At 43.7% G+C, this 23,087-nt stretch overlaps 1 protein-coding gene across 5 annotated transcripts in view; it reads right to left on the reverse strand.

The window, feature by feature from the left end:
* The window catches only part of USP13 (ubiquitin specific peptidase 13), a 47,579-nt gene extending 25,762 nt beyond the window's left edge, over positions 1-21,817 (reverse strand). For 3 of the 5 annotated variants that reach the window (XR_008483315.1, XM_054282471.1, XM_054282473.1), the window contains exons 1-3: positions 21,665-21,778; positions 12,398-12,523; positions 8,297-8,357 (exon numbers count right to left, since the gene is read on the reverse strand). Coding sequence is in view for 4 of the 5 variants with exons in the window: in XM_054282471.1 (XP_054138446.1) it covers positions 8,297-8,357; positions 12,398-12,523; positions 21,665-21,778 (301 nt within the window). In the remaining variant the exon portion in view is untranslated. Of the gene's footprint in view, positions 1-8,296; positions 8,358-12,397; positions 12,524-20,913; positions 20,986-21,664 lie in introns of those variants that run through there. The other 2 variants (XM_054282470.1, XM_054282472.1) reach the window with 2 other exon arrangements.
* Between the last annotated feature and the right edge of the window lie 1,270 nt (positions 21,818-23,087).

The raw sequence follows: 23,087 nt of genomic DNA on the forward strand, positions 1-23,087 counted from the left end.
TGAAGATCAAGCCTTCCACTGTGCTTGTGTACATTTTCCTTCTAGTGTAAGAATGACTTCTTTTCTTAAACATGAGCCTCGACCAAGCAACATCAGCTAAAATGTTTGTCCAGAAATATGTGGACCCATAGAAAAGCAGGACGGTACATTGGGAATTAAATGGCTAGTGTTTGTGTCTCTAGCTGCATGAAAAAATATAATAATTAATTAATTATCACATAGTGACAAGACTGAGTAAAACCTTGTTCTGTTCTTCCTAGGACAAATGAAAAATGGAAAACCAAACATGCATGTGTCAGAAATTTTGCAGGATTCAACTGCAAGAATTGCCCAGGCAACAATGGGATTTTCTGGATCCTTCTGCCACTGGACATGTGGGACCCACTGTATTCTGATGTACCAGTCACTGACAGAATAAGGCTCAACCAAAAAAAGAGATGTGTGAGCAGTAGCCAAAGCTGGCTCTTAATTCCCCCTCTAGTACAAGCAGATGCTTAATGAGTCACTCGATCCTAAACGAGCATTGGCAGCAACCACTGCACCCTGGGAATGCCTGAAATCTCAAATGTATGTTTGGGACAGAGGTGAGGATGACAGAAGCCAGATTCAGAAAACTGAGCTCCCAGAGAGCAGTAACAGACTGAGCAACCCAAATGATAAAACAAGTATCAAAATATATTTTAGCTTGACCTGGAAAGAACAGCTCTTGAGAGGAACATCAACTCTTGGCTCATCTGCTGCACCAGCAGTCCTGAGGTGACAGCACCCACTGTCAGTGACTTCCAGCACCATGAACTCCCTCTCACCAGCAACCAAAAAAAGGCCCCTTCTCATCAGCTCAACACAGACACAAAAACAAGAACATTGTCTCATACTGAAAGCATGACAATTTTAGCTAACATATTCATTCATTACTAATTCCCAAATCACACCATTTTCGTAATGATCCCTCACTTTACTCTAGGCTTCATTCTCAGTTTGTATTACAGCTTGATACAAGAGTGAATCTCCTCAGCTGCAGTTTTTAACAGCTCAGTGGAAACAAGGAAAGTGAGGATCTCCAAACTGATGGTGCATACAGCAATGCATCTCAGAGGATTTTTACTTAATGCCAGAAATGTGATGGTGGCCAGCACAAGAAAGCCAAAAGTACTGACCACCACCTAAACAGGAGAGAGGTTCCTCAGAGAGGATTAAAGCTCAGGTTTGGAGGCAGTGAACTGTGGTCACACAGTGCCTCAGCCACCAGAGGGAACCTGGCACCAGCTCACAGCGGCCAGCGGGCTCTGGGGACTGTGTGACACCCACTGATCTTCGCTGCCTTGTGCTCTGGACATGAACTTAAAGCACCTGCAAGCCCCTTATAGAAACAGCAATGATATGGTTGCCTATGTTCAAAATTCAGACACACACTGCAGCTCATCTGCCCAGCCAGACAGCAGCCAAACTGCAGAGACTCAGTGCTGCTGGCCTGACCTGCATCTGAACCAGTGATCCAGGCATGAAAGACAGAGGATCCTATTAGCAATCATCTGCAGTCATCTAAGGACTTGACATGCTTAGCAGCACCAGCCTCCTGTGGCAATGGGCAGGGAAGAGAGTTTCCTTGGCCTTCCTTCATGCCATTCATACCAGCAGAAAAGCAGAAAACAGTGTCCCATCAGCATGGGACTCTTTCTGCCTGACATGCTGATATGGTAGCACCCACTTGTTATTTTAAAGGATGCACAAAGCTTCATAACAGTCCTGGGAAACATCATGAGGATTTAAAATTCCCCTTTTGAAGGTGACCACCTAAAACTGAGACACTTCCACCCAACACCTAGGCCCTCTGACTAGGAATTAGAAGGCATTGCCTTATCACCCTGGAGACAGTTTCGAGTCCAGATCCAGTACACAAGAGTGGAGTGGACTTCTGAGGTCACAGGTTGAAATCTGTCCATAAAGAGCAAGTGACCATATAAACTAATCCCTTTTAGGGACACTCAGAGGGACCCCTTTATGATGTCACCTGAAAACACCAGATCACCACTCATATATTTAAATCTTGGCTTGAGAGACATAGCTGTTAAGTTTGGTAAGAAATTGTACCTGCATTATATTTTCTGTGTCTGTGCAAGGGCCAGCAAGGCTAAGAAAGCATGAGGGCAGAAACAAAAAAAAAGCAGATGACTGTGACTTTAGAAGGCAATGGAGCCCACACTAAATGTGGACAGAATTTGACCCTGAAGCCACTGGGCATCATGTGCAGTCTGCAGGTAGTTTCTAGTGCAGAATTTTAGGGAGGACTAGGAGTAAGTACAGGAAAGAGGAGTAGGGTGAAATCTACTTGCAAAAGGAATATATTTTATTAAAAATTACCACTAAAGACACTGAAAAGCATGAACTTTCAAGCACTATACTTCATCCAAAGTTGTTTCTTGATCAAGGATGATCTTCCAAGATGCATGGTGAGTAGAAGGCAAATAAAAGGACTTTACTCAGTTCTGAGACTGAGTCACAAGACAACCAGCCAGTCTGTAATCCTTCCAAGGAGTGACAGCTTGATGGTCAATGCCTACAGGACATTGTTTCCCTTTCAGAGGAGTAACACCTTTCTGGTGCCTGCTGAGAGCCTCAGCTCAGCTCTTTGGCCACCAAAACCAAACATCCACAGGTTGTGAGTGCTGTGTTGGGAGGGCAGGCAAAGCAAAGCAGCAGACACAGGCTTAACTGGCGCTGACATTTTGGGTGAGTGGTCAGTAGAGTAAATTTACTGCACCTCACAAGGCATCACTGAGCGACGGTGAGAATGTGCTGCTGCTGAAGTGACTGAAAACAGCAGCTGGGAGAGACACTACTGTAATGTAAACCAACCCAGCAGAGGGGAAGAGGAGGAGTGGATGTGTCCAGATCAGATTTAGACAAGTTACCAACTGACTGCACTAATAATAGGGGCATAAAAGACTCCAGACAGGACCCCCAAAGAGGATTTCCTGCGCATGTGGATGTGTCTGTGTGTGTGTGAAAGGGAATGCAAACGTGAAAACTGAATGAGGGTGTTGACTAGCAAGTCTACAACTAATTTTGAAACCCTAGAAAGACATCTTAGGAATCTGGGCTAGATCCTGCTCTTGCTGAAAGCAATGGACAAATTCGTATTGACTTGGGAAACCTGGGTCTTTAAATCAAATTATTTCTTCCTGCCTCTAAATAATAGCGAATTGCAACAGCAGCACTTTGCAAACTATAAGCTACTCAGTTAATTTGTTTTCAGGCATTTGTTGTTTTACTTAGTTATTTTTTTTAATATTAGCTTCATCAGATGTATTATAAAACAAAAGAATTTTTTTTTCCAGTCATAACATTTTCCTTTGCAGAAAAATGAAAAGTAAAACTTTCTACAAGGATCATTTGGCTGATTCACTACTTGTAAAGAACATTCAAATTGCTTGCAACATCTCCAAAGCTTTTTTATATTGTTCCTATTGCTAGGTAAGACCTCATCCCTTGCATTTCTAGGATAGTCATATGTTAAGCAAGCAAAATTAAACCATAAAAATTCAAATTCAGAACTGTTTTTGATAGCAGCACTAGCCCATGTTAATCTAGTCTAATCTTCACAGTTCTACCCAAACCAGCAAGCTATTAAGAATCTGTTAGTGTAAGTATCTGCTCACCATCCTGTACTCAATTCAAGCATACATGGCAAAGCAAAAAAGCAACAACCAATCAGTACTGCTGCTGCTGCAGGGGAATATGCACTATTTTACTGGGCTAAATTGCAGAAATATTGTCAGGAAGTGCTTAAGTTCCCCGACATCCCAAGTTTTCATTCACAGATACAGATATTCTATTTCTGCTTACTCACATAAATATAAACTTTAACCACTCATGGTAAAAGCCCTCTTCAGAAGCTCTCCAAACAAAAACATCCTTACTGCAAACAGGATTCTGCTCCCAGGAGAGACAAAGTGAAGCTGTGGTCAAATCCAGTACAGCCACTCTTAAGAGTGGTCTTTACACTTGGAAACAGTAGCCATGAGTCCATCCTCTGCCATCAGCAGGGAGGTGCCATCCAGGAAAAGCTCAGCAAGTTCACAAGTTCTCCCAGACTCTCCAAGTGGAAGTTTTCCTTTCCGAGGTGTCCTGAGACCCGCTGAGTGTCACAGATACTCTCCCCAGCAGTAATCACAGATCTGCTGACAGAGCTGTTCATCTGAGGACTTCAAAACACTTTTAATGGATGGTCTGAGTTAGTCCTGACTTTGCTCAAAACAGAGCTGCCACAGCTTGCTGCAGTGGCAGATGATGCTCTGGTAACCAATCTGAGACAGGACATCTGTCTAGGAACAAGTTTTATGGCAGTCACTCTGCCAGGTCTGTATAGTCAGGAGTCCAGGCTCTGGCATGGACCAACAGATGCTCAGGAGGAGGGAATGAGAATCAGGCAAAAATGGGGTGATTCCTCCCTCAATGCAGAGTTCAAATATCTGCCTGAGATGTTTTGTTTGCTGGGGGGAGGGGGAATGGTGTTTGCTGGTTGGTTTTGGAGAAGGAAATAGGGAGAGATACTGTGTGTGGATGCAGTTTTGCTACTCAAAAGAGAGGTTTGATTTATATTTATAAAGCAAAATGATAGAGAACAAAATATAAAGTGTTGCTTTACTTGTGTTCCACTTAAATCTCCCACTGCTGCTGACAACTGAGCTGACATTTCAGAGAACCATTCACCCCATCTCTCTCTCTCAGAACCACCTCTCTGAGCAGCAACAGCAACTGGGACCACATCCCTGTGCACATACACTCCAAGCACCTCTCTTGTACTCTTTGCACCTTTCAACTGCTTCATCTATTGTTTAGTTAATCAGTAACATCTTAAAAATCACTTTTAATTTTAACTCTCGGTAATTTTAAATCAACCAGCCAACTCAGTTTCTCCAGTTTTCAATCCCTTTCCAGACTATTTACATTGCATTAATTCTTCATAACTAGAACATTCTGAGAGACTCTGCTGGTAACTCCTGGGATAATATAATAGAGGGGGACTCTACTGGTAATTATGGTAAAAATTAGACCTCCAATCCCTTCAGCACAAGAATCTTCCCCCTAATTCTGCTACCCCTTTTGATCAGAAGCTCATAAGGATGATCACAGTACACCCCATTAACCGAGTTTTTCTTATTCACACAAAAGGCACTGAGATAGACAGTCTGCTTTAAATATCACCCCAAATTCCCTGAAACATTGCACAGCCTGAGCTGAAGTTGTCATGTCCACACTGTCTAGCAACACCTAAACCAGCCAGATTAAAGGCAGTTCATACATTTCAACAAACAATGCTGTTATGCTTCCTGATTACACAGAATACTCACAGCCAACACCCTCCAGCCTTCTCCAAAGAAAACCAAACCAAAACATGCCCAGAACCTGATGCACATGTGCAAGGCACAGACACTTTGCTGTGAATCTTTCCATGTTTAGGGAAAGATAAATATTGCAGCTGACTGACCCAAGCAGCCTGTGTTTCTATTGCATTTACTAGATAGCAGCAGTGCTAGAAAGTAATCAGTGAGCATCCAAAAGATGTTTTCCTAATACTAAGGAGATTGAAAAGGGTTTAGTATCTTTAATAGTTTTACATCAAAGAGGATTATAACAAGCAATGTAACAAATGCCCAAACTGGATTGACTTTGTACACAAAGCTTAAAGCTCTGGGCCTTGAGGGAATTATTGATAGATATGTAGGAACAGAGGGATGCTGGAGCTAGGCACTGATCCTTGTCTGGTTTTGTGTGCCAGGGCAAGCCCTACCTAGCAGGTCACATACCTGGTGTGATAAATACAGCCAGGATAAATTCACTATGGGCCAGCAATGTGCCCTTGTGTGCTCTAAGAAGGCCAGAGGTATGCTGGGGGCATTAAGGACAGTGGCCAGCAGATCAAAGGGAGATCATCCTCCTCCTCTGCTCTGCCCTGGTGGGGCTGCACCTGGAGTATTCCATCAGTTCTGGGCTCCCCAGCCCAAGGAAGACAGGGAATGCAGAGGGTCCAGTGGGGGGCTGCAAAGATAATTAGGGGACTGAAGCATCTCTCTAAAGGGGACAAGCTGGGCCTGTTCAGCCTGGAAAAGAGACTGAGAGGGGATCTTATCAGGGCACAGAACATCTTCAGGGCAGCTGTCAAGAAGATGGAGCCGGATTCTCTCCAGCAGTGCCCAGTGACAGGACAAGCCACTGAAATATGGGAAGGTACATCTAAATATGAAGAAAATCCTCCTTACTTTGAGGGTGACAGAGCACTGGAACAGACTGCCAGGAGAGCTCATGGGGTGTCCTTCTCTGGAGATATTAAAATATGCCTGGTGAGGATTGTGTGCAGCCTGTTCTACATGAACCTGCTCCAGCAGGGGATTGGACTTGATGATCTCCAGAAGTCCCTTCCAACCCCAACCATTCTGTGACAGTGCCCAAGGTCATAATGAGAAAGACAGAATTAAAACAACCTGTTTAGATCAGATCAGCAGTTCTGAACCAATGAAAAATATGTTGGATTAAGAGATAAGACACCAAATTTTGCTAACCACCTCTGCTGCTGTCACATGTGAAATTATCAAATCAGCTACCTCTCTGTGCTTTTGTTTCCCCAGCTGTGAACAAGGACAGGAATATTTCTTTGTTCTTTGCTTTAAGCATGGCCAAAACCAGCAACATCTGCTGATCCAAAGAAGTGGCCACCATGCCTTTGGAAGCATGGAAGTACTGTCTCCAGGAACAGAGCAGACCTGACACCAGTTCACTCCCAGCCAGCAGGGGCTGCAATGAAGGCTGCAGTGAACAATAGACCAGATGAGACACATTTTCAAAAGTGCATTTGATTCCAGAAGTGCTGGATGAAATGGTGATAGATCCATGTCCTAAACCCACCCCAGTGAAACTGCACTGCCCTCAGGAGGTCCCTTGGAACTGCTGCTCAGGACCTGCTCAGAGGGAACAAAATGCTCATGCACAAGGGTGGAATTTGAGGATTTCAACGTGGCACATCAGAGACCCTCTGCTGGTACCCTTTGTGCTGGCACACCTCAGTGACAGGAACTTTCAGGTGTATGCAGAAGATCAGCAAGAACGAAATTTCAATGTGCTTTTGTACTTTGTATTTACACTCACATTGCTACCACTGTGCAACCACTGCTGCACTGCAGCCAGCTTTGTTCCTGAACCAATTATTCTATAAGCATCCAGTGAAAATCATGATTTTCAAAGTAAACTGGCAGTAAATGGCATTTAGAGCAGCATCTGTGATGTAATAGTCTCTTCCTACAAGTTTAACTTTTTTATTACACATTTTCAGTCTTTTTTCTATCTCAGCCCTCCTTGCAAGACTTACTTACATTAACAACAACAATTTAATCAATCACAATCTGAAAAGACCTCTTAGGGACACGTTTCACAGATCAAAGCAATTCCAGCAGAAGGTCACTCTATTGTTTCTCTTTAGCCATAAGAGCTGGCAACTGTAAAGAAAACATTTCACCTTTTCGTTACCTGAAGAAAAATTCACTATTAATACAGAGACAATAAATAATAGATGAATTGGAGAAACACCACAAGCTGTGGGAGAAGAGAGAATCCAGGCTTTTCATCACATTCTCCTCATCCATATTTATGAGTCCCTCAGGTTTTCTGGGTAATCTGAATAAATGGATTTTGGATGATACGGGCATGGTAAGAAAACTGCTTTCCATGAAGCAAGGGAATAGAACTGTGGACATAACAGAATTAGAGATGCTCATGGTGTATGTGCAGTTGTATTCAGTACAGGAGAGACCACAACATCACTGAAGAACATTTACCTGTGTAACAACTTTAAAATGGTAACAACTCTTCCTATGACCAGCTGCTGAGCAGAACAGAGCCACAATGAGGCCCTAATAAATCTAAATATTACGTATGGGCCAACATTCTAATAAAAGAGTGCTTTGTGGAAATTCCAGAGAGAGAAAATGGACAGAATTAGCTAAAAAGTGCCTTTCAAAGCCTAGGCTGTTTCAGAGTAGCCAAGGATCTATTTTATATTAAAATGTTTCATGTATATATAAACACATCTTTCAGTATGCACCAAAATGGTTAAGAATCATTTATTTGCCTGGAAAACATTTAAAATCTAGAACCAGAAGTTAAAAAGAAAACCAAAACAAACAGCAGGAAATGAAAACCCAAAAGGAGCCCCAGAGCCAGACACAATGGTGGGCAGAACCCAAGTCCACACGCAGACAGGGTCAGAAAAGGACTGTGTGAAAGCAGCTGCTCACAATACCTAAAAATAGCTTAGCGTTCCTCCTTTTTGGTAAAGCTCCACCAGATGCTCCCGGTACCTTCTGGAAAGAGAGAAAGAAACAATTAAAAATCCATCAATGAGACAAGAGTAAATCTGCATCAACCCCTCCCATCAAGCCCCAGCCCTTGGTGAGCAGGGCTGTAAATGCTCTTTGCTCTCCTCTGACTCTGGCACTCATCAGTGCCCAGGACACCCATGGAGAGAGGGAGCCTCCACCTGAGTCCTTCACTCTTGGCTTGCTGGCATTGATCAGAAGGTGTCCCACAGCCACCAGGGGTGGCAGCTCTTCTGTCACCAAGGCAGAGACACCCAGCACCTCTCAAACCTCTCTCTAGATCCCCAACAGTATTTTTTAATGACTAAATCTCAGTTAGAGAGAAGAAAAGGCGATTATCTGCATAAAGGATTCAATCCTTCACAACTGATTCAAGTAGGACCACTTTGCTTTCATCTGTTATTTAGGTTCATTTTCTTCTATCCAGAAAAAAATGCCTTTTCCATCAGGATCTACACCTGCTTCCATTAATCCAAATTACCACCATGTTTTCTAAATATTAGAAAGTATGGAGGAAATTCGACAACACTCAAGCAATTGCTTACTGGGAGACTTGACTGTATTTTTTAATTTAAGCACCATTGCAGAAAACAGTAACTTCCAGATGAGTTTATGTTTCATTACTTTTCCAGTTCAGAAAACCTCAGACTACAAGGGAAAACACAACTAACTGAGGAAATGTCAAACTCAGGGCTCTCACTCCTTAAGCTGTTTATTAAACAGCACCATTAAATCAAATTAAATCAAAAAAGCCTCTGTGGCTACTTGGTGCCAACACGATGCATGATGTAGTGTGCAATGTTAGTGTAACTGGCAAGGTTGTTAGGCAACTTTTTTTTTTTTTTTTGTTAATATTAATATTGGGATACAACAGGTGGAGAGAAAGCAGCCAAGAACCTGTCAGCCCACAGGGAAAGTTCATGCTTGCCTGGGCCCCTTCACAGGCAAAAGGGTCACATATTTTGGGTGGTTCCCTTCACCATGTAAACTAAAGCTTTGGCCTCAGCAAACTGCTTTAATCATCAGTGGGGTCTTATACATCATAGGAAAAATTTCCATTCTTAGAAAGAGCAGATGCTGACAAACACCCCTTGGCTGCATTTAAGAACAGAATCCATTATCCACATAGAAAAGCCCTAGGGAAAAGTCAGGGTTGCAACTCCAGCAGTTCAAATAAAAATAAAAATTCCTCAATGAACTGAAAAAAGCATGCAGAATATTTCTTTCTTTAATGCTACTGGAATTTAACAAGTGGGAAGGAAATAGCCAGGAATCTATTTTAAATGTATTTTAAATCTCTTTTTAAAAGCAGTAGCAAGAAACAACATAACCCAATTGCAAATACATTATGAATAAATTACACATTCTCCAAGGACTATACTTCCAGAACTAAAAAAGATGTTTTTTCCTATACTAGGAAACTCCAGTTGAATTCTGACGTCACCAAGTGTGATATTGTGAAAGTTATGAAGACTAGAGATTGCAAAGAGAAAGAATTCACATGGAGTGCTTATATTTAACTCAGGCTGACAATGATTTCAGCTTGATTTTTCCAAATAAAAATACATCAGAATCAAAGCTTCTCAATACTCATGAAACACCCACAACCTGACAGTCTTTTTCTTACCTTGTCAGAAATCACTGAAAACATTCTCCATTCACAAACCCTTTTTTTTTTCCTAACAGAAGTGACACACCCAACAAATGGGAGTGACATGAGGCATCAGCAGTGACACTAAATTCCATTTGTGATGCTCCTTGGACAAGGTGACAGTGCAGCCTGTTCTGCTGTCTCTCACTTTTTGTAACACCATCATCCCTGGATAGCATCCAGAAACCTCTCCCTGCAGGAAATCTTTGTGCTTCTCTGCCCAGGGTTTTCAACAGGGCTGAGGTATCACTACAGCACCAAGCTGAAGCTCTGCCTGGAAATGAACAGCAGCCAGGCAGTTGTATAAAGTCATGCACTACAAAGAGGCTGATTTAAAAATCCTGATGAATGTAATACTGTGGAAAAGGAAAAATAAAAATAAATTCCCTTTATTCAGCTAAGAATTTTACCAGGGGTGCTCCATAACTTGTGCCCATCTCTGATGATTCAGCAGAGGCCTCTGGTGCTGAGCTGCCATAGGCAGATGCTCCAGCTCCACTTAAGCCAGCAGGCTGAAGCTGTGACCCTTATTTTCTAATTGAATTGTGACAAGATACACAAATGACATTTATTCCAAACATCTTGGGAAGCAACCTGGGATTTCTGCAGCAATGCAGTGCATTCTGCAAGGATGATGCCAAGGGAACCACAGGCAGGAATAGCAGCCTCACTATAAGAATCTTAAGATAGCACATCCAATGCCTTTGGCTTTACTGTATCCTACACCATTAAAAGCTTGGCTTCCAAAACAAAAACCACAATGTAGCATGTGCCAGACACTTCATAAAACACTTGATGTTTCACATTGCTCAAAGGAAAACATGGATGGCACTTAAGAAGCAAATTGTCATGGCAAAAAAAAAGAAATCCACAGCTAATATATGAGGAATCCTGGCTATGAGCCCTATTAGATGATGCAATATTCACCTGCACTGTGTAGCCAAACCCTGTTTCCTGCCACATGACCCAGAGAACCAGTGTGTTGCCACCTTCCAGCACAGAGCCAGCCCCTCTGCTACATCATGATTCACCCAGAGAAAAACAGGAACCACTGAACTTCTTCAATCAAAGGGATTTGCAACACCAAACAACAGTTGGGATATTTGTTTCTCCATTTTGGGGTTCTTCAGCCTAATCTTTACCAGGAAAGGAATTTTTGAGTTCTTATTTTAACCCCAGTTTACCTGAACTTATGGAAGAAAGTTATATACAAGGAAAGCTGACAGGATTTCTGCCCACCTGTCTCTAGATAGCATCTTTCAGGAGTGTTAAATTCAGTCAGAAGAACCACTGCTAAAACCAGAGTAGGCTCTGCAAAAACTCAGTTAGCAGAGTGAAGGAAAATGTTGGCATTGCCCTTAGAAGGAAAGGCAATTCTAAAGTATAACAAACATCATTTACCATCTCATCCTGGAAGATATGCAATCCATCTCACTGTAATTCTGATAAAATATGAACATTCCTCTCCTGGCAATAAGGTAAGTGGTCAGGGCACTTTATATAACTCAAGGCCTTCATCACCCAGGGGAAGCATTGCTGGAGAGTGAGAAACAAGGATTCTAACCCACTCCAAGCAGCTCTTTTAAGCCCTCCAACTTGCCAACAGAGACAGAGCTTATGAGAGAGTGAGCTATAAGCAAACCCAGTGCCTTCCTTATAGCTCAGGTCAGAAGTAATAAAGAATTTTTAAAGATGCCAGACAAACCACACACAAGCAGAGGTTATACAGCACAGGCTATAAATGACTGCTGATATGCAGTGATGGTATGGAAGAGCAGTGAACATGAGGCTGTATGTGCACACCCATGTGTAGGGAAAGGCTAAATGAGGGCCAGTGTGTGTCTCTAGAATCCAGCATTCATTTAAGCTAAGCTTAAGATCCCAGACCAGGTCAAAGTTTAACTGTACAGGAACTTAGTATAAAAAGGAGTCCTTTCACCCTGAGATGAAACCTCATATGAAAAATAGAAATCAGCAGCTTCCAGCCAAATCGGAGCCAAACCCAGTAATTCAATTATTACAGTAATTGTACACTTGAAAGGCAGATTTCAGAAAATATTTAGCTATGTAAAATGTGCACATAACATGCAGACAATATGTACGTGATATACAGAAATTAGAAGTGAAAAACATCAGTGGAAGTCAGGAAGGAATTGCCTTTAAGGTCTGACTCTTTAGGGCTTTTGATTCATCTCAGAACTGAAGCTGTAGGATTGGTTGGGATCCAAGCCCCTGGATTGGATATCCAGCCCCAAATGTGAACGTGTGCATTTCAGTCACCCAGGACTTGGTGTGTGTCTGAAATGCATTACCCAGACGAGCACAAGAGCCAGGAGCAGAGCTGGGGTGGCTCCTGGGAAGGCACAGGTCTCACCTGTCTCAGGTGCCGTTTCAGGTGCAGGTACACACACTGTCCCGTTTTCCGGTAATGCCGCTCGATGTGCTCCCTTCCAAATCCCAGAAACGTGTTCATGCACACGTAGAGACCTCCTTCCGAATCCTGCAAGGAATGGCACGAACACTTACAGCAGGGAAGGACCCAGCACACAGAAAAAACCCCCAAGAATTGCAAACCCTTTCAGATATCAGGCAAACACGTTAAACATGGCTTTCATAGCATATTATGGTGTTTACACCATCAGTCCCCTAAGAAACTTCCCCATCACATCACATATCATAACACATATCCCACAGCCTATAGAAACTTTTGAAATTAGTTACTTTGCAACTACAGATTAGTGAGTGTCCAAATTGGAACTCTAGAAGTTAGTCTTGAAAAATTCCACTTGAGTGCTCAACCCACAGAGGTTCATAGGCACAGAAATTTGTAAAGCATAGAAATAAGCATAAGCATTTCTTTGAAATAGCAGAATTTCTTGTTGGCATTTGATTGCAAGAACATCATTCCAAACCTGAAGCACAGCAGAGTTGATGGTCCAGGGACTCTGCCACAACTTCTTCAATTGATCACAATTTTGTCTGAGAAAAAAGATCTCAAGCAACCTCACAGCCCTTAAAACTGGCTAACAGAAACTTGACAAATGTTTTGTGTGCATTCTTCAGTATTGATCAGGGAACCTCTCCATTCATGCAATACAGAGCTTGGAGACAAGGGCATTACAAAGGGAATATGAAGATATATACTCCAGGTGCTGATCACAAATGCTGACATTTCAGTAATGTAAGCTGGCATCACTTTTTGCTCTCCCTAAAACTAATGCTGGCTGTTACCAGAGTCTTGCTCAATTTTACCACCACTCTAGGATCTCTCCTACATCAGACTGCCAGGAGGACTTTCAGTCATCCGCTCATTGGTGTTGGATCAATTTTTCCAAGCCCTCTAACATGTATTGTTTTGAGTAGGTGGTGCAGAACAAAGATTGAGCCTTTCAGAAGCTCTGTGACCTTCCTTCTATTGTGAGCGTGTTTGTGCTGTTGCATAGCACAGAACATCTTGTGTTAAATTCCCCAAAGAACAACATGAACTACACTCCTTCATAGGCACCTCAGAAGTAAATGATAAATATATGTATGAAAGTAAGGATCATTATCTCCAGAAGCAAATCATATTAGACACATACATGCTGCCTGCTCTTCTACCCTGCATTCCAAAATCCTTCTGCCTTACTTCTTTCTGTGAGAAAGTCATGGATGTGTCCTCTACAAGAGGATCCTAGAGGTACCCAGTCTAAATAAAAACATACAGTGTTGTCACTCTAGGTCTCAGGAACTTTGTTTGAAGTTTTGTTTTCTTGGAGATCATTCTCTCATTTTCTGGAAGGAATCCAAGAGACCACTGAACCGTTTCTGAGGCAGCCTATGACAACAATCTGACACTTTCAGTATAGGAGCTAAATGTAGAGTCTGAGTAAGTTGGTTGTGGTTACTAACAAAACAGATGTTTCTCCAAGAGAGCACAGGCAGAGTGTTCTCTCCCACAGCTTGGAAAGAAGTGGACAGGCTGTTCAAAAGCCCAAAAGGTCAAAGTAGAACGGAAGCCTGTGTGAAAAAGACACCTCTGTAGATGGCTGAGTAAAGGATTAGGCCCCTGTTTGGTGCTCAAAAAACACTCGACTGTGATCTAGGACAAACATTGTGCTGGTTAATTTAACCCCACTGAGCAGACAAATGGTTCTGGAAGGAATGATATTTTACATCGTCTGTGGCATGTAAATCTTTGCATTTGACAATCATTTTAGATGTGTGTGAAAGTTTATGCTGGAGGAAGGCAGCTTATCTGAAGTACTGGAGACACTATTCTACACCAAAAAAGCATAACCTCTCCTGATAGACAAAGCCAGGAACTTCAGCTGGGTATTTTCCCTCCTCATTCTTGCTTGAGGATGCAGCAGACATGTAGTGTGAAGTTCAGGATAAAGCAATGTATAAACATTCTCTTCCCTTATCACTCCAGTCTAAAGGCACTGTTGGGGCAGAAGCTTGTACTTGGTCAGGCTCCATCACTGCCCACTCAGGAGCAGGTCAGCCTTCTCACCCTCTAGGCAGAAGGAAAAGGGATTGCTCCTCACTGCATTTCTGCCTGTTCTTCGCTGCCAAGGTGCTCATGGCATGCCAGGTGCTTAATTCAGAGAGGGAAACATTCAGCTCACCTCATTCCACAGTGCTCATGGCACCAGACACCAACAGTTTCCAAACACCCCCAATCTGATCAGGACTGAACTAACGACCTCCATCCCATTACCAGCCCTCACCAACCATTTAGATCCCTCAGGGAAATTTAGGGTTTAGCAATTTCAGCTCCTGCTGTGGCTCAGACAACAATGACTTTGTACAAACACGAGGGCTGCCGCGATCTCCTAACGCGGCAAAGAGCTGCAGGCTCAGGGACAGTGTCTCATGCACAGGTGTTTGCTTTAGATCCTCTGGAACAATGGCAAAATTTGCTAAGACAGTATCACAGAAGAGAGTAAAATGGCACCTGGAGTCTCCACCAGTCTCCACGAATGAAAAGGTCATCCATCCTGTCATATATAAAATAAAAGGTACCGCTTATGAGACAGGATCACTGTCTTTGTGTACTCTATCATGGTTTCCATTAGAGTGTTTCTCTACAAAATTCATGCCCACACAGAACTGCTACAGGCTCTGCTCAGGGTGTCTGTCCACCAGAAATCACCATAAAGTAATCTGGCTGTGGTCACTAGAGTCTTGCTTGTATAACTACAATTCAATCTTTAATATATTTGAAAAAGTTACAGGACCATCCCTGTAAATCCCTAACACACACACATTGCACTGGATCCCACAACAGTCTAACTAAATTACACATATTTTATTTCAAGACAGGCTGAAAAAGAACAACAGATGTTTTGGCACTTAATATTCATCTCGACAACACATAATAATTTACAATGAAGAATAAAAAGAAAGCCTGTCTCTCTGTCATGTACCAGTACTACCTACATTGAAACAAGGAGAAAAAAAACCACAGCAAACCACAAACAACCAGCTGAACACAACAGGACAAAGAGATGGCTCCAGCAAACAAAAAGTTCATTTTTAAGTTTCCACTGCAGTAAATGTAGTTACTTCTAGGGTGATGGCACCAACACAAAAAATGTGTGCTAAGGCCAAGAATATATCTAGTCACATTCAAAAGAAACATGGGATATGAACAGTGGTGTGAAAACTGCCCTCTGTCACCCAAAGGTGACAGGAAAGTAATGGTGACTAAAGGAAAGCAGAAAAGGAATAATAAGAGGGTAAAGTTGGGCATCAGGTAAAAAAAGGATCAGAGGGAGATGCAGAATAAGGAATGGAAGGACTCTGACATATGCAAACATTGAAGTCAAAATACACACATGCAGTGAGGAGGAACCAGGTACTACTGGAACTGGTGAGAGATGAGAGATGGGAAGAGAAGAGCTGGGTTGGGCAGAGAAAGAAAGGACAAAGGATGCGGAAGTAGGAAATAAATTACAGGACCCAGTAATTGGACTGTTAACTTGAAGTGCAAAAGAAATCCTTCCCCTGCTCTTCCTTTACAAAAGCACTGTAAAGCACTGGATATTTCATCAGAAGCAAATTCACAATTGCTTTACAAAGATTCCTGGTACTTCTGTTGTAGCTCCTGAATGGGCACATGCACAAGGCCAATCCAGTACAGCACTTAGAACATTTCCTGGGAAGAAAAAAGCTGTATGGGCCAGTCAGCCACTAAACCAAGCCCAAACCTCCACTCCAAGAGGTGTACGGACTGCTCAAACCCACTTATAAATCACAGCTGGACTCCAGAGCAATGCTATGAGTTCCAAAGCTGTGTCTTGGACAAGTGACATGCACAGGCAGGATCAAAGCTTCACAGTTAGTGAGCAAATACAATGGCAAAACCAATGCTGGGTCAGGAGCACTTCTAACCTGCAGGAATAGAGAACTTTCCACCCATCCCTCCCCACTGTTTGGGGCAGCTTATCCAGGTGAGGCTGTGTGAGCCCCTGGCAGGGGTGTCTGAGACCCACCAGGGCTGAGTGCCAAGCTCCAGCCCAGTTCTGCAGCCCAGCAGTGCCACCTGAGATGTGGGGATGTGCTTTGTGCAGAACCCTGGCTGTACAGCTCTGTTGGTCACAAAAACAGTGCTGTGCTTCCAGAACAGAAAAGCTGGGGAGAAGAGCTGAGAGGAAAACTGATGGTTCCACAGCAGAGCTCCAGCATTCATCTGCATCTCCGTATTTATCTTCTGACACTCTGGGTACCTCAGAATTCAGGTCTCTCTGCTGCCCAAAATATTCCAGTCCAGCACCACTCTGGGTAACAGGATGGTCAGTGACACATAAGGAAGAAAAGTCTAGTAAGATCCAAATTTAAATCACCCCAAGACAATGCACACACACACTGGTTGTTCTCCCAAGCACTATAGTTATTTCTCATGTGTGAGCCACTGCAGGCACAACTTCTGCTGATGTTACCACTCACCAACTTCAGAAGAGCAGTGAGTTAACTGATGTGAACCAGCTGAGTGTCCTGGTGCACTTCCAGCCAGCAAAACACCTGCCCATGTGACAGCTTTGGCATGTCCCTGCCAAGCAGCAGTGCCACACTGCTCTGACTCTTCAGGTGATCACCCACCACCCAGCAATTGATTGCCTCACTAACTGGAGGTCATTTTGCAGCTAGGCCAAAATCTTCATCTAGAGTACTCTCTTTGTCTTGGTGTGTTCAGTCCTCTTGTTTCTTCTCTGCTCCCATTCCATCAATAGAAACAAGATCCAAGCCTACCCCTCACAGCCACAGGCCTCAGTGACTTCCTGATTTTCCTCAAGGAACATTGACCAAAGGAGCTGCCAGACAGGAGGTGCTTATTTCTACAATGTTTTATGCAACACAATCACCAATATCCCTCACACGCTCCAGTCTCTCAAGGATTTCAGTCTCAACTGCACAACCAACAGCAGAGCATCCGCTCAGCTCAGACTTTGGGAATTGTCCCAACATAATCATTACAGAGTTCCTGAGCCACAAAAATGAAGTCAGCAGGATTCACAAAGGAAGCTGTTGTCAGCAGCAAGGTTTTCCAGCAGAGCAAAGCCAAACTTTCAGCTGCTCAAACAAACACAGCCCTGCACTCTACAGAGCCAGCCTGCCTGGTGCTGTCACCGTGTCAGGCTCATGGGCTGTGCTGGGGCTGTCACCAATGCCCTTGGTGGGGAAGGTTTCAGGGCACAGCCACGTGCAGCATCCATAGCTCACATTAAGCCACTTTTTATGCTCCAGCTTGTATCAATTTTCCAGCTGTTGTCTCTCCCCCAGATGTGTCACTCTCACAGCCAATCACTGTGACAGGAATGGAGAGAATGGCACGGAGCTGTCTCAGGGGAGGTTTGGGTTGGATATTAGGGAAAGGTTTTTCACCCAGAGGGTGGCTGGACACTGGAATGGCTCCCCAGAAAAGTTACAGCACCAAGCCTGACAGAGCTGAAGAAGGGCTTGGACTTAGTGGGATTGCTGGGGTGTCCTATGCAGGGCCAGGAGTTGGGCTCAATGATCCTCATGGGTCTTTTCCAACTCAGCATATTCTATGACTCTACAGTTCTGTGATAAATGATCAGAGGTTTTTGAGACCAGGATCACATTAAAAGGTGGACTTTCCAAAACCAAGCATTATCCTTCTAAAAAAAATAATAGTACAACAAAAGATTATTTAATGCAACCTTCATATCTTCTGCATTCTACTGAACACAAGTCAGGCTCATCCACCAAAAGAGGAAGAGAAGTACCACTGGACAAAATAGGAGAGAAGAAACCTACAGCACAGTGTTGGAGAGGTGGAAAAAGTCACCAGGAGGCATGACTGCACCTTAGATCTGAATAAAGAGAGGTGCAGGACTTTGTCAGCCAAGTTGCAGGGAGGTGGTTGGCTCCCATAGCTGCTGGGTCAGTCCCTGGAGGAAGCAATACTCAACACTAGGCCAGGTTTGTGTTTTGTAGGCAAACTGCCTTCTCTCCTCAATTCCTGTACTAGGAATGGCTAACTGGAGTAGGAGCCCTCACCAGAGAAACACAGTTTTTCTAGAAGACATCAAAAAATCTCAAAAAGTAATTAAAATGTAAACCATAAATGGCATATTTTCTCATTTTATAAGCCAAACAAACTAAAAAAGTGTCACTAGGTCTCTTAAGTGCAAAGAAATTTGCCTCCTGCTCCTGCCAACTTTCCAGGGACCAACCCCAGTATGTTCCACTGGAAGAAGGCCAAATCTAGAGACATTAATTTCTCATCTGTTTATATTTCCAACAATACCACCTTTCTGACAAGATCACCACGATACAGTTAATCCACGTGGAACAAACACACTAAACAGCCACTTGTACTTCCAGCTCTCACTTCTGAAGTCTCCCAGCTAATGACTCTCACTGTAGCACAAAGGTGACATTGTTCTCAGATCTTCATCCAAGGAAGATTTACACCTCATGGAAAAGGAACCTCAACCAGTTTTGAGAACAATCAGTGAAGCTGCCTCTATCCACTGGAAGATGCATTACTCAAACCCAGAGAAGACGACACAACTGACAGAGTGACAAACAGGGCTGCAAAAGCCACATCAGTGCCAGGTAAAGCTTTGGAAGTAGAAGAGGGAGCTGCTCACTCCCAGCACCTCATTTTCCTTGGCACCCCCTGGCAGGAAAAACTCTGATTTTCACCATTCCACTCTGCTTGGTCCTTGCAAATTTGCTGCAGCATCTTTCTCTACAATAATAACATTACTCTGTACACTAACACTCCCAGGTCTGATGGTTCTCAATGTATTTTAAAGATCACAACAATCCCTGCAGGAAAAGGATTAATATACAGTTAACACAGACACTTGACTGTAGAGCTGCTGCCTGGCCAGGTATGACATGACATGCTGAAGTTAAATTGTAGCAAGGAGCATGTTTTAAAATGGCAAATTGAGAAGATGTGAGGAAATACTCAGAAATATTCCCACAAGAGAAAAAACTTCCTCCAGCAAAAAGGCAATCTGGAATTTTAGCACGGCTAACAAAACCAAGAGTGGGTTTTTTTTTTTTAATTCTTGAATATTGTAACAGGACCAACAGTGTTATACCTTAAGAGGAAGGTATCTCAAGAGGAAGAGGCTCACTTAGGTAATACATTGATAACCTAAGAAAGTAAGTCACAAAATCAACCTACTACAAAATATAAACATCTCTCTTCAGCCAAGAAACAACCTGTGTGTATCCTTTCACTTTCCTTCTCAATGAAATACTGCAAGAACACAGCTTTGCTATTTCAATTTGTAAATTACAGTGTTTTATCCAAGAAAGCACACATTACATATGCCCCTTAGAATTTCCATCCTACAAACAATATCCAAGTACCTATTAGATTATATGGAAATTTAAAATAAAATCTGAGGCAAATCTTTCACTCAGCTAAGCAGAGGAGTGGTATGGGCTGAAAAGCTGTGGGAAACAACAGAAACTGTGACTGCTTTTATTTTCACTGGTACTGCCAAGTCTTTTGCCCAGTGAATGCCCATAACACAATTTAGACAATAAGTTTTTACATTGGAGGGTAACATTTTCCTAAATCTGAAATCTCTTCCAGATAATATCAAAAGTATGAAAATTGTTTTAGTTAAAAAAAATAATCATACATGCTGCTTTCCACTCCTTTTGCTACTTTTATCCATAGTATCTGTTAAGTTTGCCTCAAATGTTTTATGTTTTGTTCAAACATATTGTTTAGCTAAACACAGCTTTTGCTGTGTTCAGTTGAGGCTTGTTGCAGGGGGTGGTGATTGATTGGTTTTTACTCTGTAGCAGTATTTTACATCCCTCTCTACCTGTTAACACAAATTTTTATAAACCATAATATCGAAGAAGCCTGAAAGTGTTACTAAAAACATCAACCATGCGTTCACCCAAGCAGAAATCTGAAGGCAAGAATGTGGTGTATTGATTTTCCCCCGCCAAAACCTCCTTAAGTATATAATGCAATTATCGCCTCTGCGGTGGAGTCCGATTTGGCAGTTCTAATCAGCCCAGCTCCCAGTACAGTCAGGACTGCTGGGTGACACTTGAGATCTGAAGAGTGTGGGTAAAAATAACCTCTGTTCAACAAGACATGACGAACACCAGACAGCTGAGTCACCTTTAAAATCAAGCCTGATTTTCTGTATTAAAAGGAATTATCAAAAAGAGGGGGAATTATCAAGAAAAAGGGAATGAAGAAATCAAAAAATGTGCCTGAAAGGTATTTTTTAATTAATAATCTGTATTGCAATGAGCTTCCTTCTGATTTGCTGCCACTGACATTAACATCAACATATAGTGCTCAACCACCTTTGGGAAACATCAGTTTCCTGTGGAGAAGCAACTTCTAATAAAATTTTCAACCTCTTTTGATAAAGTCTAATTTCCAAGCACCTGTTTCTTACAAAGCACTGCCCATTTCTGAAGGCTTCCAGTATTAGTAGTGAAGTTTAAAACTGAGTCAGGCCCCAGATCTGCCATGGAACACATGCAATCTGTGGATGCTGGTGGAAATAACACCAGAGAAAGTTTACAGCACATGAAACATTCATTTAACAGCAAAGGAACCGAGCTGATGGGGAAATACTACAAGTCCATTGAAGTTCAGTGATGTAACTGAAACCCCTGGGGAGAAAGTGTTTCAGGGCAACTTTCACGATGATTTTCAGGATGAGCCTTCACCGTGGAAGGTTTCTCTGAAAATTTTGAATAGAACGACCACGGAGGCAAGCAAAATAATTGACATCTGCTCGCCAAAATAAACCAAGGAGAAGGCCATTACTCTCCCTTTTCAACTAGCTCGGTGTGAAAGCAAAAGCAGCCCTCCGGGTGGAGCAGACAGACCCCGACAAGCAGAGCAAGTAGCGAAGCCTCCCCAAAACCACAAAATCCCCGTGTCCAAGCAACCACTTCAGAGAGCCTCGAAGGAGGGAAATAAACAAACAAACGCAGGAAGGACGATGTGCGGGAGCGCCGCGACCCCGGCCCGGCAGCAGCGGCGGGCGAGGGCCCGCGGCAGGTGGAGGGAGGGCCGGGGGCGGCTCGGCAGCCTGAGGGGAGGCAGCGGCCCGGGGAGCGTGCGAGGGGCTGCGGCGGGGAGGGGAAGGGGCCGCGGCGGCAGCCGGGGGTGGATCGCTGCACTCACGGGCGAGTCGTAGGAGAAGGCACATTCCGTCTTGAAGACCCGGTCCCCTGACTTGGGCACCCGGATCGTGGGCATGTAGGGGACGAGCAGCTCGCCCAGGTCCCCGGCGGCCATCTGCGCATCGCCGCCGCGGAAGAGCGCGGCCCGCTGCATCCTCCTTCCCTCCCTTCCCTTCCCTCCCGGCTGCCCTCCCGCCCTCGCTCCCGGCCGCCCGCCCTCCCTGCCGAGCCGCTCTGCGCGGGCGATGGAGGCGGCGGGCAGCCGGGCCCGGGGCAGGGCGGCGGCGGGAGCCGGGCCCGAGGGAGGGCAGGGGGAGGGAAGATGCTATTTTTAATCCAATGGCAGCGGCGGCGGCACCAGCTGCGGCGGCGGCACTCGGGGGTCCCGGCGGGGGCGGGCGAGGGGCAGGGCAGCGGGGCGGGATCGCCGCCGGGGCCCCGCGTCTCACCGAAAACCTTCGCTCCCAGCGGGGCGGCACGGAGGCTTGGCGCCTGGTGTGACCGGGTAGCCCGGGGAAGGTTTCCCTCTCACCGGTAACACTCTTTTATACGCTCTGTTATTTATTTTTAAGCTTTTAAAGACTACATGAATATATCTATATATCTATATATCTATATATAGATGTAGATATAGATATATAGATCTATATATGTGTATGTGTATATATATACACATATATATGTGTGCATATATATGTATATGTAAGTATATATATATATATATATGTATGTAAGTGTATATGTGTATATATATATCTGTGTATGTATATACGTTTGTATAAAATCCACACAGTAAAAAAAAATCTCCTCTGTATTTTCATTCTCAGCCCCTCATTGCGGTACAGGTGGCTCTGGCAGGTCCCACCAGTGCTGACAGCTGGGATGTCCCCACCTTCCAGAAGAACAGGTTGGTGTGGGAATGCCCAGCCTGGGATGCCCAAAGAGCCTGTGGCAGTGCCAGGAGCCAGCCCCCAATTTCATGGCTTCAGGGGCAGTAGCTTTACCTTAAAATGCCCTTTTTTTGCCCTTTGCTGGGTTTCTCTCTGCTCTTCACTTTGAAAGAATAATGTCAGAGAAGGAGAAATAAGAGTGATCTTTGTAGGGAAAAAAATATTGCTGCTGTTTTCAAGCAGTAACTAAAAACACTACATATGCCTGGCAGCAACAGCATTAAAGAAATGATCAGTCCATGTAAAATGAAGATGCATAGAGCAGATGCCTTCCACCCATCATCCACAATATATCCAAGGACTCATTGATCACTTCCAAGGAGGTGATGTGACCTTTGCTAGAACCACCTTTTACCTCAAAATTAAAATTTTCAAAAGGTGGTTCTAGGAAAACCTCAAAAACAGAACAGAAAAATGTTTGTACCCAGCTATGAGCAGGCTGTGAGGATGAGCAGGGTAGCACAGTGTTCTCAG

Source organism: Melozone crissalis, unplaced genomic scaffold (assembly GCF_028551555.1).
Source record: "Melozone crissalis strain CALT ecotype California unplaced genomic scaffold, PUWL_Pcris_2 ptg000034l_1, whole genome shotgun sequence".
In the NCBI taxonomy this organism is placed as follows: Eukaryota; Metazoa; Chordata; class Aves; order Passeriformes; family Passerellidae; genus Melozone; species Melozone crissalis.